This window comes from Oikopleura dioica, chromosome PAR (assembly GCF_907165135.1).
Source record: "Oikopleura dioica chromosome PAR, OKI2018_I68_1.0, whole genome shotgun sequence".
In the NCBI taxonomy this organism is placed as follows: Eukaryota; Metazoa; Chordata; class Appendicularia; order Copelata; family Oikopleuridae; genus Oikopleura; species Oikopleura dioica.
Genome location: NC_137293.1, coordinates 11,243,915 through 11,258,557, shown reverse-complemented (window position 1 = coordinate 11,258,557; position 14,643 = coordinate 11,243,915). Strand labels below are relative to the sequence as shown.

The window sequence follows — 14,643 nt, the reverse complement described above, 5'->3', positions numbered from 1 at the left end:
TTTAGAATGCTAAAAGCAAGTATCAAATCCAAGCACGGCGAAGATAAATTCGAGGTAAACGAGATTTTTCAGCAACTTGACCAAGATCAACTTAATTTCTAGGTGTCTAAAGAAGGCCTCTTATCGGAAGCGATGGATAAGCTACGCGAAGTAATCAATGCGAAAATGACACAATATTGCGAGATAGAAAAGGCGGCAGAAAAAGAAAATCCAGACGCTCCAGCGGACAAGAAACGAAAGAAGGAATCGGTGGAATCGGAAGAGTAGCCAAAATAGAAAGTCTAAAATTCCGCCACTCGTCGATTCAAAGTTGATATGCTCAATTTTCAGAATGGCATCGGAGCGGCAAAGGGATGAAATACTCGCACTTGAGGTAACAGTTGCCTTCTTGGATAATTATTTAACTTTACTTTCAGTCAATTTACGACCATTTTTACATGAATGAGGAGCGAGGAACAGGAATAATCTCGATAAAAACTGTTCTCGAAGAAGATGTGACAGTGCGATTCGAAGAATCTGAAATCAAAGTGTCTCATTTGCCCCCGATATCGCTCAAAGTCAACTTGCGAAAAGAATATCCAGAGACTCTGCCGCCTCTTCTTACTCTTTCCTGCTCCTGGCTAGGGACCGACAAGCTCGAGAAGCTTCATGATCTTCTTCTGGACGCATTCGAAGAAGATACAGAAGTACTTTTCCTCTGGATTAATTTGATTCAAGATGAGCTTTACGAAGCCCTTGAGCTGTCAGAAGGCGTGGTAATCGAAAGAATTCAAAAGAACACGGTTAAAAAGCTCGAATCTGGAAACATTCTTCGATCAGAATACAGAGACGGCGCGTCAATGTTCGCTAACTTGATCGATTACAATTCAAATACGAAGAAGCAAGAGTTCAATTCAAAATACGCCGACTGCGAAATCTGCTTAACTTCAAAACAAGGATCAAAATGCGAGCTCCTTTCCTGTGGGCACATTTTCTGCAGAGAGTGTCTTGGCGAGTTCTTCAAAGTGATGATTACGGAAGGCACGGTTCTAGCGCTCAAGTGTCCTCATTGTGGAGAAGCAGTCGCCTACAGTATCCTCAAAGATTGTGTCTCGAAAGAGCTGTTTGATCGATTCGAGCAGTTGATGTTTCAGAAGGGCCTCGATGGAATGGACGACATCGCTTACTGTCCAAGACCGAGCTGTAGAATGCCAAGTATTATTCTCTCGAAGGAAGATCGAATCTGCATGTGTTCTGTTTGCCAGTATGCGTTTTGCAATCTTTGCTTCCGCTCCTCGCATTTTCCTGCGCCCTGCCCCGTCAATTCGAAAGAAGCGAAAAAGATAATTGCGGAATACGAAGAAGCTGAAAAATCGGGAGATAAAAAGAAGGTCAAAGCATTGATGGATAGATACGGGAGGAATATTTCGACAATTGTTGAACAACACAAGGTAAGACCAATCCATTTTTCCTGGTGAGTATTGAAATTTGTAGAGCATGGCTTTTATCCGCGAAAATTCCGTCCCGTGTCCAAAATGTAATCAGGCAATCATCAAGTCTGATGGCTGCAACAAGATGGTTTGCGGCACTTGCGGGGTATGTTAAAAACTTTCCCGCATCGGATCACTTCTAATTCCTTTTAGACCTACTTTTGCTACTTGTGCGGTCGCATCGTTGATCGAGCAAATCCATACTCTCATTTTAACTCGAACAATTCGCAGTGCTTTGGCAGGCTTTTTGAAGGGGCAACGATGGACGATCTTGGCGAATATTTTGACCTCGTAATGTAAAAACTTGTATTCTATCTCATCACAGTTCCTTTTGATTCCATTTCTGTAAAAAAACGAATTCGGATAAAATAAAAAAAATCAAGTATTATTGAGATTGAACGAAATCGGCTCGATATGCGTTTCGTAAAAGTTCCTTCCGCAACCGTGCTTTCTCGCAGGCAACTTTCAGTTCCAGAAGTAAGCGTCATTCTTTCAAATTTGTAGCGTCAGGAAATTTAGGCAGAGCGTCTCTTAGGCATTCCAAAGCAGAGCTCGCAGAAAGAAATCAAGAAGGCATACCTTGAAAAGGCGAAAAAATACCACCCGGACAATCAACAAACTGGAAGTGCGGGGAAATTCAGGGATTTAAAAAAGGCCGCAGAGATTTTGGAAAATCCAGCAAAAGCAGAAATAGTCCGCGAACCTGGCAACTTTCAGCAGCGAAAGTACAATCCCGATTCAAAATACGAAAAAGCGTACCAAAAAGATCAACATACTGCTTACGAGAGAAGAAAAGACGGGGAGCATAAATTTGGCTATAATGTCGGTGGATATGTGATTATTCCCTGTCTGCTGGTTTTTGGCTTGTTCCGATTTATCGGCTATGTGAAGGATAAAGCTAAAGAAGAGACAGTGAGACTAGAACCCTTAGATGCAACACCTGCAGTTCCGTTTGAAGAAGAACTCACAAAAATTCTTATAGAGATCAAGAAGGGTACACAAACTTACTAAATTGAAGTTTTTCTGAGCTTCTGAATACCCCGTAAAAGACAAGAAGAAAATATAACTTTTCAATAAAACAACTCGTTGTCCAATATCGAAATTATATTAGAAATAAGCATAAAGCGATGCTACTTGAAGACAGAGATATCTTAAAAATTGGCGTGCTCTGTCATCATCATCCAGACAGAGCAACAAGAGTTCTTGATAATCCATCACTTCTCGATTCTTATATTAATCGCTTTGACCCTACCTCGAAATAAAAAGAATACAGTTCAAAAAAATGATTGCAAATATATTTTTGAAGAATGGATTTACCGCCAAACGCGCCTCGTAGAAAATGTGATCGGTACATTTTGCACCCTGATGAGCTGAAAAGTATTTTGGAAAACTTACAAAACCTGTCGAAAGCAGAAAACAACCAGACTGGCAGACAAAGAAAGGATAGTGAAAATAAGAATTCCAAGGATCCTTTCAGAGGTTTGTTACGCATTCGAGACTTATTATAAGGAAGCAATTCAGTCTTTCACGGAATCGGACCAGAAGGTTGTCAGGCAATAACATCGCTCTGCTTCGCGCTCAAGAATTCTCCTTTACCTGGTTTCGAAGTTTCTGAACCCTACATCGAGCTTTGGTCTGGTCTTCCAACTATGCATGCTTCTCTGAATAAAATTACTGCTCAAAATTAAATTCTTCAGGCGCTTGAAAATATTGAAGCTCCTTTCGTTGTTTTGATTCTCTCCCGAGGGCATCCGACGGCTCCCGAGCAGATCCGCAGGGGCGATGACTATGCGCCGATCTGGCAAACATAATTCAACTCGCTTTTTAACGCTTCAGAAGACAAAGGAAAGCCTCAGTTAAAAGAATTAAAATGCAAGATAAAGTTTACAGATTTTTACCTCCCGCAATAATTGCATTTATTTCGATCTACTTTCAATCATGGATTGCGACTTTTATTGTTGTTGGTTTCGTCGCTGCACAAGAGAGAAAGAACAAAAATATAACTGGAAAAATCGAAGAGAAATGGAATCCGACAAATGAGCTTTTGAGGTGTATAAAAGGAGGGGCTCCTTGGATGTTCAAAGTGAATGCCAGCTGCTTTGGCCTTTTGACCTCGTACCATAAAACTATTGACTGGGAAAGTATCATCAAATGTTCGATTGAATACAGGTCAGTAGTCTGAGCATGATTTTTTTTAGTTCTTAAATTAATTATCGTAGGGAACCGAAAATTTTTGATTATCTGATCTACTCAAGCCAGAACAACAAGTCTCTTCACGCTTCCTTCGTTGAAAACTTATCTGACTGGTTCAAGATGGTAGTTCAATCTGCTGACCCAGAGCTAGCCAAGCTCTTCTTTGACGTATTCGGTACCTTTTCAGAAGTCCGCACGATTCCAAAAAAACTATCGATAGAAGGAAACAAGAATCTAGCCGAAAATGGAACTTTAATTATTCTGAAGAAACAACCTATTCGAATAATAAATACGAACTTCCGCATCGAAAACTACTCATCAGCTATTCGAACATGTCCTCTTGGAGGTGGCTCATCGATGCCACTCAGATTTGAAGATATTGAGCTGATGGTCAAAGAAAGTGCTTACTTTCAAAGCCGCAACAGATTCAAGATTGACAAGATGGAGATCTATTTTTCGACTTCTGAACAAAATGCGCTCACAGGAATTGGCTTTATTTCGGGTTTATTTTAAAGCATTACTTCGAATAAATCCATGATAGGATTATTTTCAATCATCAATTACTTGCTTCAAAAAGAGTCTCAAACAATGGAAAATCTTGCTGCAAAATACCTTAGAATCCTGGAGCTTTTTCTCAAACTACCCCTGAATATCTCAGAGAATGTAGATTGCCAAGAGGTCCTCGACTTTCTAAGATTCTCCGAGGAAACGAAAATATGGAAAACTGAAGTTGGCGTCTCAGTTGCTAAATTAATTAACATAGGTCATCCCCTTGTTACCAGGATAAACGTTGGCGAAAATCTGAATTTAGCAGGATAACCCCCTGGCAAACTTGCCCCCACGTTAGCAGGATAAACTTTGGCAAAAGGGCTCATTGTTAGCAGGGTAAACTTTGGCACTCAATTAACAGGGTAGCGTGAATCATCCGCGCTCGCCCGGAGCGTTACGTAACTGTTAGCCCGAGGAGGACCCAACCTGTTTGAAGAAAATGCGAAAAATGAAGAATATGAGAAAATGAAAATTTTCACTTAAAATTTCCATGAATTGCAAGTAAACAATTTTATCATTATTATTTAATCTCTTTCAAATATCATAAAACTGCTAAATAACTTTTTCTAACGAATAAATAACCGCTACTAAGACCGAAAGAGAAAGACGATATTTTTACAAATTTATGTTTGGATAAATATTTGATAGAATCTGCCTTCTTTGATATTTCAAAATACAGTATATTTATTATGAATATTAAAAAAGATAATTTTTTGCAGTGAATTCTTTCAACACTATACATAAAGCAGCTTTTTCTTTTGAAAAGAATCGTAAAAATACCGTCTTTCTCTTTTGGTCTTAAAGACCAAAATTTTTACTAACTAATAGAAGCGGTTATTTATTCATTAGGAAGAGTTATTTAGCAGTTTTTATGATATTAGAAAGAGATTAAATAATAATGATAAAATTGTTTACTTGCAATTCATGGAAATTTTAAGTGAAAATTTTCATTTTCTCATATTCTTCATTTTTCGCATTTTCTTCCAACAGGTTGGGTCCTCCTCGGGCTAACAGTTACGTAACGCTCCGGGCGAGCGCGGATGATTCACGCTACCCTGTTAATTGAGTGCCAAAGTTTACCCTGCTAACAATGAGCCCTTTTGCCAAAGTTTATCCTGCTAACGTGGGGGCAAGTTTGCTAGGGGTTTATCCTGCTAAATTCAGATTTTCGCCAACGTTTATCCTGGTAACAAGGGGATGACTTATGTTAAATTGTGGTTTGGAAATCGAGGAAATCTGCAATTTCGATGCAAACAAGAAAGAGTTTCTCTTTTTTCATCAACTTTTAGAATCATCAACAAAAACTCTTATCAGCTATTTTGAAATCCTGCGAAGAAATTCAAGCGTTCGAGAAAAATACAGAAATCCCGGAAATAATCCGTGAGTATGTTTCGCTCAATACTTCGACAGAAAACCTTGCTCTGTAAACATGTGTCTGTCACATCAACACTCGCCATTGAAATCTTTTATCTTTTCTATGTCCTTGATCAATAAATTTGGATTATAAATCCAATTGAAGAGGTGTAGATCCTTGATTAATCTGAACATCCCCAATGCAATAAATTCTTCAAATCCAAAAGCAGCAGCAAACAGAGTTCTTTCAAGAATAAAGCGTTCAGCGAGAGAATTTTTTCAAGCTCGATAAAATCACAGAAGTAGGTTTACCCAGCAGGGAGCATTAATTCAATTGAAAAAGACAAGACTCTTTTATTTCAAGAGGATTTAATTTTGATGAAGATTTTATCAAGGATAATTGTAACATCAAGAAAAACAGGAATTTGACAGAGAGTTGGGTGGCAAGGTCGTCTCGTCGAAAATGGATTAGAGAGGGCTTTGCGCGGATTCTCTTGCCAAAGAAGATAATTTTCTTCTACCCAAGCTTGTTGGCCTTGTTCGTTGAGAAGGAGAGAGAAATTGGTCGAGGATGAAGCTCGCCAGTATCGGGCTTTTGGCCCTTGCAAATGCAGATCCTGAAGGTATCAGATGAGACAAAAACAGATATTAAAAAATTGTAGGGAGCATAAGATTGAATGCGAACGACCCAGGTCAAGAGAAATTCCGTAACTCAAAGTATGGTCGTCTTGAGGTAGAAAAATACATGAATTCATGTTAAAACTTGATAATAAGATGGTAAGCGGTGGAAGATGGGGAACCATTTGTGAAAGTGGCTTCGACAGAAAAGCGGCGGAGGTTGCGTGCAGGAGCTTGGGTTTCCGGTCAGCTGGATGGGTTTCGAATTATTTCAAGATCTCCAAGGGAAACATCGGAAACTTGATGATCGAGACAGGTCGAAAGATTCACTACTCTGACTTTGTCTGCAACGGCGAAGAAAGCGGTTTGATGGAATGCAAGTACAATGGTGCTGAAGAACTTCCCTGCATGTGCACTGAAGAACACGACGTCGTGATGCAGTGCAAGGGTAAATGCCCGATCAACCCCGAGACTGAGCAGCCTGATTGTACTCTTCCTGATAAGCCAAAGATGAAGCCAAAACATATTTGTGAGGGCATCCCAGCTGATTGTATGAGGCAATTTGAGGTGCAAATTCCACATTGATCATTTTAAAATTATTAAATTTAGAATAACATCGAGAACACCTGCAATGGCTGCCGACAGTGGTTGGAAGCCTGCGAAGCGCACCCAAGTATCTCCCATTTTGTCTACCCCAATGGACGTGGTGATGCGTCAAGCACCCTTCCTCCCCTCCATCCCCACCAGCGCCCCCAACTACAGTCCTTATTACCACAACTCTTCCTGAAACAACAACGACTACAACTACTACGTCAACCACTACTACAACAGTTGCGGAGACCACAACTGTTGACCCAGCGAGCATGTCAGGCTCGAAAACTGGAGATGATTGTATAACTCTCGTTTATGAACTGCCAAATAACTTGATCTCTAGCTGAAGATGGTGACAGTAGCAGCAACGACGGAGCAAACTGCAGAATGCTCGAGGGTGGCGGACAAATCTGTGATGAAGTTGAAGAAGAGGATGAATTCCCAAGGTACTTGTATCATGAACCTCTCAAAATCAAAATCTTTTGCTTGTGAATTCATCTGCTAACGGGAGAGTCTTGTCGGTAATGGTTTTTCTTTAGCCGAACTGACAATGCTGACGTGTCAAGCATGATCGCCAATTCTACTTTTGAGTCTTTCTCTGGGTACGTAAAACATTAATCTTGTCGTGAATTACTGACAATATAATCCTCCTAAGTCAACTTCTTAATACTTCTTTAGCGATGGGGCCGAGGAAAATGATGATGAGGACTTGGGTGCAAAACCAAATGGAATCGTCGCTGCGATCAACTCTGAAAAGTTTTACTATTATTTATCTGGAATTATGTATAATTTTCTATTTAAAAATTGTAAATAAGCTATCTTATTTAATTAACCATAAACTATAAAATTATTTTTTTTGCGAGCTATAACTAGCACTAACGTAATCCTAGTCCTTTCGATTCGGAAGAAGCTATCAAGGAAGCCGCTGAAAACAACGAATGGAGCAAGGTCGAGATCAACAATATCCTCAACCCGCACGAGCCCATCGCTGACGATAATCCAATCAAAACTGAAGCTTCCCCTGACGTGTTGGATGAAGCTGAAGAGTTCCCCCGCGACGAGTACGATACGACTTACATGAACACAAATGAAGAATTCGACCGGGATTCTCAATCGGACGATCCCGAGATTGACGAGGGCAATTTGAGCTCGGAAGAAGCCGTCGAGCTGGTCGAAGAAGAGATCCGTGAAGAGGAAGCTGAAGAAATTGAGGATGAGTTTGAGTCTGAAGACCGTAAATCTCCAATGCCAACAAGCGAACCAAAGCCAGTCCATGTTCCTACTTCTCCATCTCAGGTAAATACCCATACTTTTATTATAAGCACATTTATATAACCTTTCAAGCCCGAGAAAAAGCACCTTCCAGCAAACACCCAAAAACCAATTGTCCAGGTAATTTTGGAGAGTTTCAAAATGCTAATGATTTTAAGAATCACGGCGAAGTGTCCGACGCACGAAAAGCCGACGGAGCTCAAAACGATGACGAGCCCGAAGTTTCTATCGCATCGATGGGCAACATCAAGATTCCTGCATGGGTCTGGATCCTTGTTGCTATCATTTCTGTTATCGTTATTCTGTGCCTTGTCCTTGCAATCACTCGCTGCGTTCGAAACGGAAGCGGCCGAGTTCTTTACAACGAACCTGGACCAAAAGGACCCAAAGTCTAACTTTTTAATAAATCCCTACTAGAAGAGTTCTTGTGTCTTCATTCAGAAACAACGGAGTACTTTCTGAGCCCCTGACGAAAATTGACTGCTTGACAATAGTGTGGTAAGCGTCAGAAGAGGAGGTAAGAGGTCCTTGGTTGTAGAGGACCATTATTTAACACAAAAGACTGGATAAAGAGCCTGAGAATAATTGATCTTGCCTTGTTCTTGTCTGACACCAATATGACAACATAATAATTCAGCAACTAAATTTATTCAATTGCGGATATTCATAGGATCAAATTTTAATCTTGTAAGAAGATTTGACAGTGTTAATAATAATTTTAAGCATTTCCGTAACTCGGAAATTTGAAAGGGGGAACGTAATTTTGTAATTGAGCATGAATTTGCGCTAGAATTGAACTTCAGCAGGATTTACTCTTTGTTGAAGTAATCAAGAGATCCCTTGGGGTCGGGCTTCATCGTGGAGCTGCCTGGCTTCCAGCCGGCGGGGCAGACTTCGCCGTGCTCATCGGTGAACTGGAAGGCCTGGACGAGTCGGAGGGTCTCGTCGACGGATCGGCCGACTGGAAGGTCGTTGATGGTGATCTGTCGAAGGATGCCTAGGCAAATGTTGAGGGCGTAAGGAGGATCAAGCATTACCTTTAGCGTCGATGATGTAAAGGCCTCGGAAAGCAATGCCTTCGTCTTCCTTGAGGCAGCCGTAAGCCTTGGCGACGGCGTGAGTGGTGTCGGCAAGGATGGGGATCTTCATCTCGCCAAGACCGCCCTGCTTTCGCGATCGCTCGGTCCAGGCCAAGTGAGAGAAGACAGAATCTAAAAAATAATGAATGAAAAAAGGCGCAGAGAACTTGGCTAACCGGTGGAGGCGGCGATGACGGCGCAGTTGTTCTTCTCAAAAGCAGCAGCAGCTTCGGAAAAGGCGATGATTTCGGTTGGGCAGACGAAAGTGAAGTCAAGGGGGTAGAAGAAGAGGACGACGTACTTGCCCTTGTAGTCGCTAGGTTCATTTTAACAAAGGTCAGCGAGGTCCAAGAAGGCGTGGCAGCAAAATATTGGTTTTGAATTTGTGCTTACCTGAGAGAGACTTCCTTGAATTCGCCGTTGACCAAAGCATTGGTCTTGAAGGCAGGGGCGGGCTTTCCGATCTTGGCTTCTCCGGCGGACATGTCTTTCTCTAAAATCTGAAAAGAAGGAGTGAGAGTCAAGCTCGTCCGAAAGTTATAAAATGAGAATAGGGGCGCTCGCGTGTTTGAATAGAAACAACTGGAAAATGTTGAAATGGCCACTGCCTCGAATCTACAGCTCGATGCTCGAATACTCGCAAATATTTGAATTTCAATGTCTCATTTTCAGATGCAGAAATTAAAATGGAATAAAATTATTAATTGATTTATACAACAGAAAATTGATAACTCATCCTCAAACCAAGAGACTCTTAATTGAAATTATCTCAACTGATTTGTCCGAAATTCTCTATTGATGAAAATGCTCCTCGGAGCATCCCTTCTACAAGAATCGACGCGCATTATTGGCGATTTCTTCCTTCCCCGCCCACGCGCCTTTTCTATTCTGGTCGAGAATTTTCGAAAAAAATGACGCGATTTTTTCTCGATCTTTACCTCTGGCCTATTTATCCGAAATGATGTGCCTTTCATTTTAATTTTACGTTTTAAATTGCGGTTATTTTTTATGTTCAAGAGATGAAAATTACGCGAAGATGAAATAATATTTGATTTCTTGGATTTTTTTTGGCATGATTTTTTTATTATTTGAGAAGTGAAAGCCGTCTTACTGTCAGTTCGGAAATCTCTTTGTTTAAATTTTCGTCCAATCTCTTTTTCGCTTCTGGGAGCTCGAAATCATCCCCTTTTCGTTTGAGCGAAGCTGCCATTTTTGGTCAATAGTGATGAAAGAATTCAAAGTTTTGAAAAATGCGTTTTTGAGAAATCTCGAATCTCGATTTGGGGCCGAAATAAAAGATTCGAGAAAGTAACCGTTTCTTGAAAATCTTCCAGAAATACAAGCTTACAATTCTGTTCAATCTTTGAATGATTTTCTCGTTCTCGAGTTCTCTCTCTTCGATTACAGAGATTTTATTTAACAATTCTTTCCTCCTCATCTTTCTTTGCGAAAAATAGACTTTACTTCCTGTTTCTCTTTTTCGTACTTACGTTTTTGTACATTTTCATTCTCTCGTAATCATCAATTTGGCTTTGAGGGGTTGATTGTCCGAGTCCCATTTTCAAATTTCAAATAGGGGGTTATTTTTTGATAATTTACGATAAAGCCATGCTAGTAAATTGGGGCATCTAGAATGATTTCCACTTGATCTAGAATTTTATTTTCAAGTTTTACTTCAGCTTATTACAGTGCGGTAACAGATTCTTGAGTACAGTAAATTGCCTTTTTCCTGATCGCTTGTCTCTTCAATTTCTGCGAAGCTCTGAATTTTCTCATTCCGCTCACCGCCGGCACACTTGTTCTGTATTTCACCGAGAAATTCGTCACTGTAAATCGCTCGAATGTTCGATTCACTTCATTTTCTTGGGATGAGCTTTTGAAAACTTCTTTTTCTCGCTTCTCGAGGTCGTATTCCTTGTGTCCCAATTTCAACGAGTTTTTAAGTTTTTTCAACATTTCAAGTTTTTTTTTGACTTTTTTTGTTCCAAAAGCTGAATGACGTTTCAAGTTCGATTGGATTTGCGTTTTATAACTTCAAGAACGGTCAAGATGTTCTTGGAGCAGATGGCCAGGCCACGTGATGATCCCGGAGATAGGCCTTCGAGGACTCATTATGGCCAGAATGCCTCTTATCGCATCGATCAGATTAGCAATAACCGAAAGATATCAACAGCTGATTTGCCTAATTGCCCCTATTTTCAAAGAATATCAAACTTTAATTTTTTCTCAGCCATAAATTGCTCTAAAAATCTGATAGAAGGTACTTCTTAGATTGAAAAATGACGTCGAAAATGGCGAAAAACTCTTCTAAAACAACGAAGAAAGTCGAAAAACCAAAGAAAACTCCCGAAGAGCTCAAGAAAATCGCCGCTCAAAGGGAGAAATTCCGTCAAGAGCTTCTGAAACATAAGGAAGCGTACAGAAAGACGATGAATTTGGTGGAGAAATATTCAGAGGACAAGTTTGAAGTGGAGGAGTTTCTAGATGATTTAAGGTGGATTGATCCGACTTTTTATCAAGACATTGTCGAAGAGAGAAGTGGCAATAATGTATGCGGTTATGCTTTGTGGTTAGTTTTCTTAGGAAATTATTGAGACTTTGAAAACTGAAGATGATAGAATATTCTAGCGGAGAAAGAGTGAACGCTCATTCCGGCAAATACCGCATCTCATGCAGCTTCAACAAAGTCTTCGAAGTGGACGAGCGGAACAAGTATTGTTCTGATGTTTGTTACCGCCGCTCTACTTTCGTCGCGTTCCAGCTCGACGAATCTCCTCTCTGGCTCCGCGACGAGAAGAAAGCGAACGGGAAGAACGAAATTGAGCTGCTCTGGGACGACATTGGGCTTCCTGGAACTGAAATAGTCTTCGAAAATATCGAGTGCGCAGAGCATGTCTTTGGCAGCGATACTGGAGGGCCGCAAAACACTGACGATTTATTAGCGAATGTTATGGAAGATTTGCAAATCATATCCGGAGTGCCGGAGAAACAGCCTGTCAAAATCGAAGAAAAGAAAGCGGGAACAGAGGAAAATGTAGATTTGAGAAGCATCTATTTGAAGTTCATAAGCAAATGGCTCAAATCTGTCAGAACTTTTGAGTTGTCGACTTATCTAGGTTATTTTTTCTACAAAAAACAGACTCAAACTTTTGTAGGAAGTGGATCCGCCGAAGAAGAGCTTGACTCTGACGACGAGGAACTTCCAGAAGAAATGAAAAAGTTTGTTCCAAAGTCAAACCGGAAAGAAATTATCAAGGAAAAGAAACAGATTCCCTCCTTTGCGGAGCTCTCGGATGAAATAAACCGGCTCAGAATTCATGAATACCTGAATCCGAGAATATTGGAGTCGGAGAAAGTCGCCGGGGCGGCAGCGATAAAGCCGAATGTCGATGTAAAGCAAGAGCAGATTTTAGGAGAGGATAATAGCTAGATATAAAAGCATTTAGCATTGAAATAAGCAAGAAGATCTTCATTTCTAATAAAAAATTTCTATTTCCTGTTGAAAGTACTTATTCAAAAGTTCAAAAGCGCCTTCCATTCGGAGAAACTCCTCATCAACCAAATGATATTTGAAAAAATCAAAAAAGAAATGAAGTTTCTCATGAATAAAATGAAGCTCTCCGGTGAACTTGTAGCTATTCGACCGGGCACAGAAGCTACAATCCTGCTTTTCCTCTTCTTGAGTCTTCTAGCGCTGAGGGATGAAGAACTCGCGCGCACCCTGGCCAATCACAAGACGGAGATCGACGAGTCATTGAGAGACAAGGCGGGAATCGTACTTGATGATATAAAATTATGTATACGCAACGATCTGTAAAAAATGGGCCCTGCTGTCGTTCAACTAATAAAGCCTGCCTTCAATTGACTCAAATAAATGACGATTTATTTCAGAATGCTCAGAACAGTGTGTTCCCGTTCCGTCCGCGCCGTGGCAATTCCGACAAAGCCCGCTTACCGCGACTTAGATCCTGAAACTCGTGAGCTCTACAAAAAGATCATCCGCGTTGATCACGCTGGTGAAAGAGGTGCCGACGTTATTTACAACGGCCAATACGATGTTTTAAAAAACACGGATGCTGGGCCTAAAATCAAGGAAATGTGGGACCAAGAGAAGGAGCACCTTGCGGCTTTTGAGAAGCTTTTGGTGACTCATCGAACGGCTCCTACTGTTTTGTTGCCTCTTTGGGACGTTTTAGGTAAGATAAATATATTTTCAATTACCATTTTATCATTTGAAGGATACGCTGTTGGCGCTGGAACAGCCATGATGGGGAAAGAAGCCGCCATGGCATGCACCGTAGCCGTAGAAGACACGATAATCGGCCACTACAACGACCAGATTCGAGAATTGCTCAAACGCGATCCTCAACAACACGCAGAAATGATCAAGCTTCTTTCGAAGTTTCGCGACGAGGAGCAAGAACACCACGATATCGGCCTCGACGAAGGCGCAGAGCAAGCACCTGCGTATAAACTTTTAACCAGCGCGATTAAATTGGGCTGCAAAGTTGCTATTACTGTTTCTGAAGAAATCTGAACTGTGTGTTTGTTCATTTCCGTTATTCTCATTCAGCTCACTTATAAAAGGATATCTGTCGCAAATAAAATACTCAAATTTACAAATCAGAATGTCTCTCGCAAGAGCGGTTTTGTCGAGACCTGTGAACGTCGGAAGCCGTTCTCAAGGTGCCGTGAGACCGTTTTTGGCGGCTCCAAGACGATCCTTCGTTGTCTACCGACCAAAATGGGCTGACAACCGCGCTGTTATGCCCGACCAGTGGGGTACTCGAATTGCTGTAAGTCGAGTTCGCTTTTCACCGACTGATTTTGATCTTGACTTCTAGAGATACTTCACAAGAATGCCAGAAATCGCCTACGGTTTGATCTTCCTCTACGTTGGTCTCTTCTTCATGTGGCACAAGTACTACGTTGCCCAAGTCCACCCCGAGTTTACTTACCTCGTCCAAGATCCCTACCTTGATAACCCAATGATGTGCAACTCAGCTTACTACCATCACACTGAGCTTTCCAAAGTCATCACAAACATGCATGGAAACAGAAATATGTACCACCAGGTCTTCCGGTAAGCCTTCATTCTCTGTGTGGCCCTTCATTATAACTTTTTCTAGTGAGGAAGATGGAGTCACTCATGGCGCTCCTTGGACCGATAAACGAACTGATCTTTACATGAAGCGATTTTTCTCTCCTGGAAACCAGAAGATGATGCTCGAAAACAAAGTCGACAGGTAAATCAACCTCATCGTTTTTCAAATATGGAAATGATCAAAAGATACATGCAAAACTCAAAGAACGGCCAGCCCCGACTGAACATCAACTTTGGCGACTATGGCATGCCCGGCTGGACTGATAGCGAAGGAAGAGCGCACAAGCCCTCGTACGATGTTCCTTTGCCATACAATGCACCTGCTCCTGGAACCGAAATCAAATATTCCTAGATTCAAATTCTGACTTGTCTGCTATTTATTGAATAAAATTCATACGAAATAAATAAAGAAGCG

The 14,643-nt window shown here is 41.0% G+C and overlaps 8 protein-coding genes across 9 annotated transcripts; 7 read left to right on the top strand and 1 right to left on the bottom strand.

Annotated features, from left to right (window-relative positions):
* The first annotated feature begins 234 nt into the window (after positions 1-234).
* Positions 235-1,833, top strand: LOC145705179 (E3 ubiquitin-protein ligase RNF14-like). The gene is made up of 4 exons (XM_081782630.1): positions 235-373; positions 417-1,430; positions 1,474-1,575; positions 1,623-1,833. The coding sequence occupies exons 1-4, from the start codon at positions 332-334 to the stop codon at positions 1,767-1,769; spliced, it is 1,305 nt and encodes a 434-aa protein (XP_081638756.1). The 5' UTR covers positions 235-331; the 3' UTR covers positions 1,770-1,833.
* A 23-nt stretch (positions 1,834-1,856) lies between these two features.
* On the top strand, positions 1,857-2,480 carry LOC145705328 (uncharacterized). Its single transcript, XM_081782786.1, has 2 exons — positions 1,857-1,946; positions 1,989-2,480. The coding sequence occupies exons 1-2, from the start codon at positions 1,884-1,886 to the stop codon at positions 2,478-2,480; spliced, it is 555 nt and encodes a 184-aa protein (XP_081638912.1). The 5' UTR covers positions 1,857-1,883.
* A 777-nt stretch (positions 2,481-3,257) lies between these two features.
* Positions 3,258-4,470, top strand: LOC145703049 (uncharacterized). The gene is made up of 2 exons (XM_081780360.1): positions 3,258-3,638; positions 3,689-4,470. The coding sequence occupies exons 1-2, from the start codon at positions 3,340-3,342 to the stop codon at positions 4,173-4,175; spliced, it is 786 nt and encodes a 261-aa protein (XP_081636486.1). The 5' UTR covers positions 3,258-3,339; the 3' UTR covers positions 4,176-4,470.
* A 1,665-nt stretch (positions 4,471-6,135) lies between these two features.
* LOC145705326 (uncharacterized) lies at positions 6,136-8,464 on the top strand. The gene is made up of 11 exons (XM_081782785.1): positions 6,136-6,187; positions 6,227-6,297; positions 6,339-6,739; positions 6,792-6,855; positions 6,902-7,073; positions 7,117-7,219; positions 7,313-7,375; positions 7,452-7,529; positions 7,664-8,069; positions 8,118-8,165; positions 8,204-8,464. Exons 1-11 carry the CDS (start codon positions 6,136-6,138, stop codon positions 8,438-8,440), a joined length of 1,695 nt encoding a protein of 564 aa, XP_081638911.1. The 3' UTR covers positions 8,441-8,464.
* Positions 8,465-8,850: 386 nt separating this feature from the next.
* Positions 8,851-10,698, bottom strand: LOC145701628 (peroxiredoxin-like). Of its 2 annotated transcripts, none has more exons than XM_081778841.1 (5): positions 10,615-10,698; positions 9,518-9,624; positions 9,301-9,440; positions 9,083-9,256; positions 8,851-9,042 (listed from the first exon to the last, which is right to left on the bottom strand). In XM_081778841.1, the coding sequence occupies exons 1-5, from the start codon at positions 10,681-10,683 to the stop codon at positions 8,855-8,857; spliced, it is 678 nt and encodes a 225-aa protein (XP_081634967.1). In that variant the 5' UTR covers positions 10,684-10,698; the 3' UTR covers positions 8,851-8,854. The 2 variants fall into 2 exon arrangements, with proteins under 2 accessions (XP_081634967.1, XP_081634965.1); XM_081778839.1 differs by lacking the exon at positions 10,615-10,698 and adding an exon at positions 10,236-10,349.
* A 681-nt stretch (positions 10,699-11,379) lies between these two features.
* Positions 11,380-12,569, top strand: LOC145705282 (putative RNA polymerase II subunit B1 CTD phosphatase rpap2). Its single transcript, XM_081782739.1, has 3 exons — positions 11,380-11,693; positions 11,753-12,240; positions 12,280-12,569. Exons 1-3 carry the CDS (start codon positions 11,404-11,406, stop codon positions 12,552-12,554), a joined length of 1,053 nt encoding a protein of 350 aa, XP_081638865.1. The 5' UTR covers positions 11,380-11,403; the 3' UTR covers positions 12,555-12,569.
* Positions 12,570-12,983: 414 nt separating this feature from the next.
* On the top strand, positions 12,984-13,713 carry LOC145705288 (NADPH-dependent 3-demethoxyubiquinone 3-hydroxylase, mitochondrial-like). Its single transcript, XM_081782744.1, has 2 exons — positions 12,984-13,320; positions 13,363-13,713. The coding sequence occupies exons 1-2, from the start codon at positions 12,999-13,001 to the stop codon at positions 13,659-13,661; spliced, it is 621 nt and encodes a 206-aa protein (XP_081638870.1). The 5' UTR covers positions 12,984-12,998; the 3' UTR covers positions 13,662-13,713.
* Positions 13,714-13,751: 38 nt separating this feature from the next.
* LOC145705287 (uncharacterized) lies at positions 13,752-14,640 on the top strand. Its single transcript, XM_081782743.1, has 4 exons — positions 13,752-13,920; positions 13,969-14,207; positions 14,254-14,370; positions 14,415-14,640. Exons 1-4 carry the CDS (start codon positions 13,753-13,755, stop codon positions 14,578-14,580), a joined length of 690 nt encoding a protein of 229 aa, XP_081638869.1. The 5' UTR covers position 13,752; the 3' UTR covers positions 14,581-14,640.
* Positions 14,641-14,643: the final 3 nt, after the last annotated feature.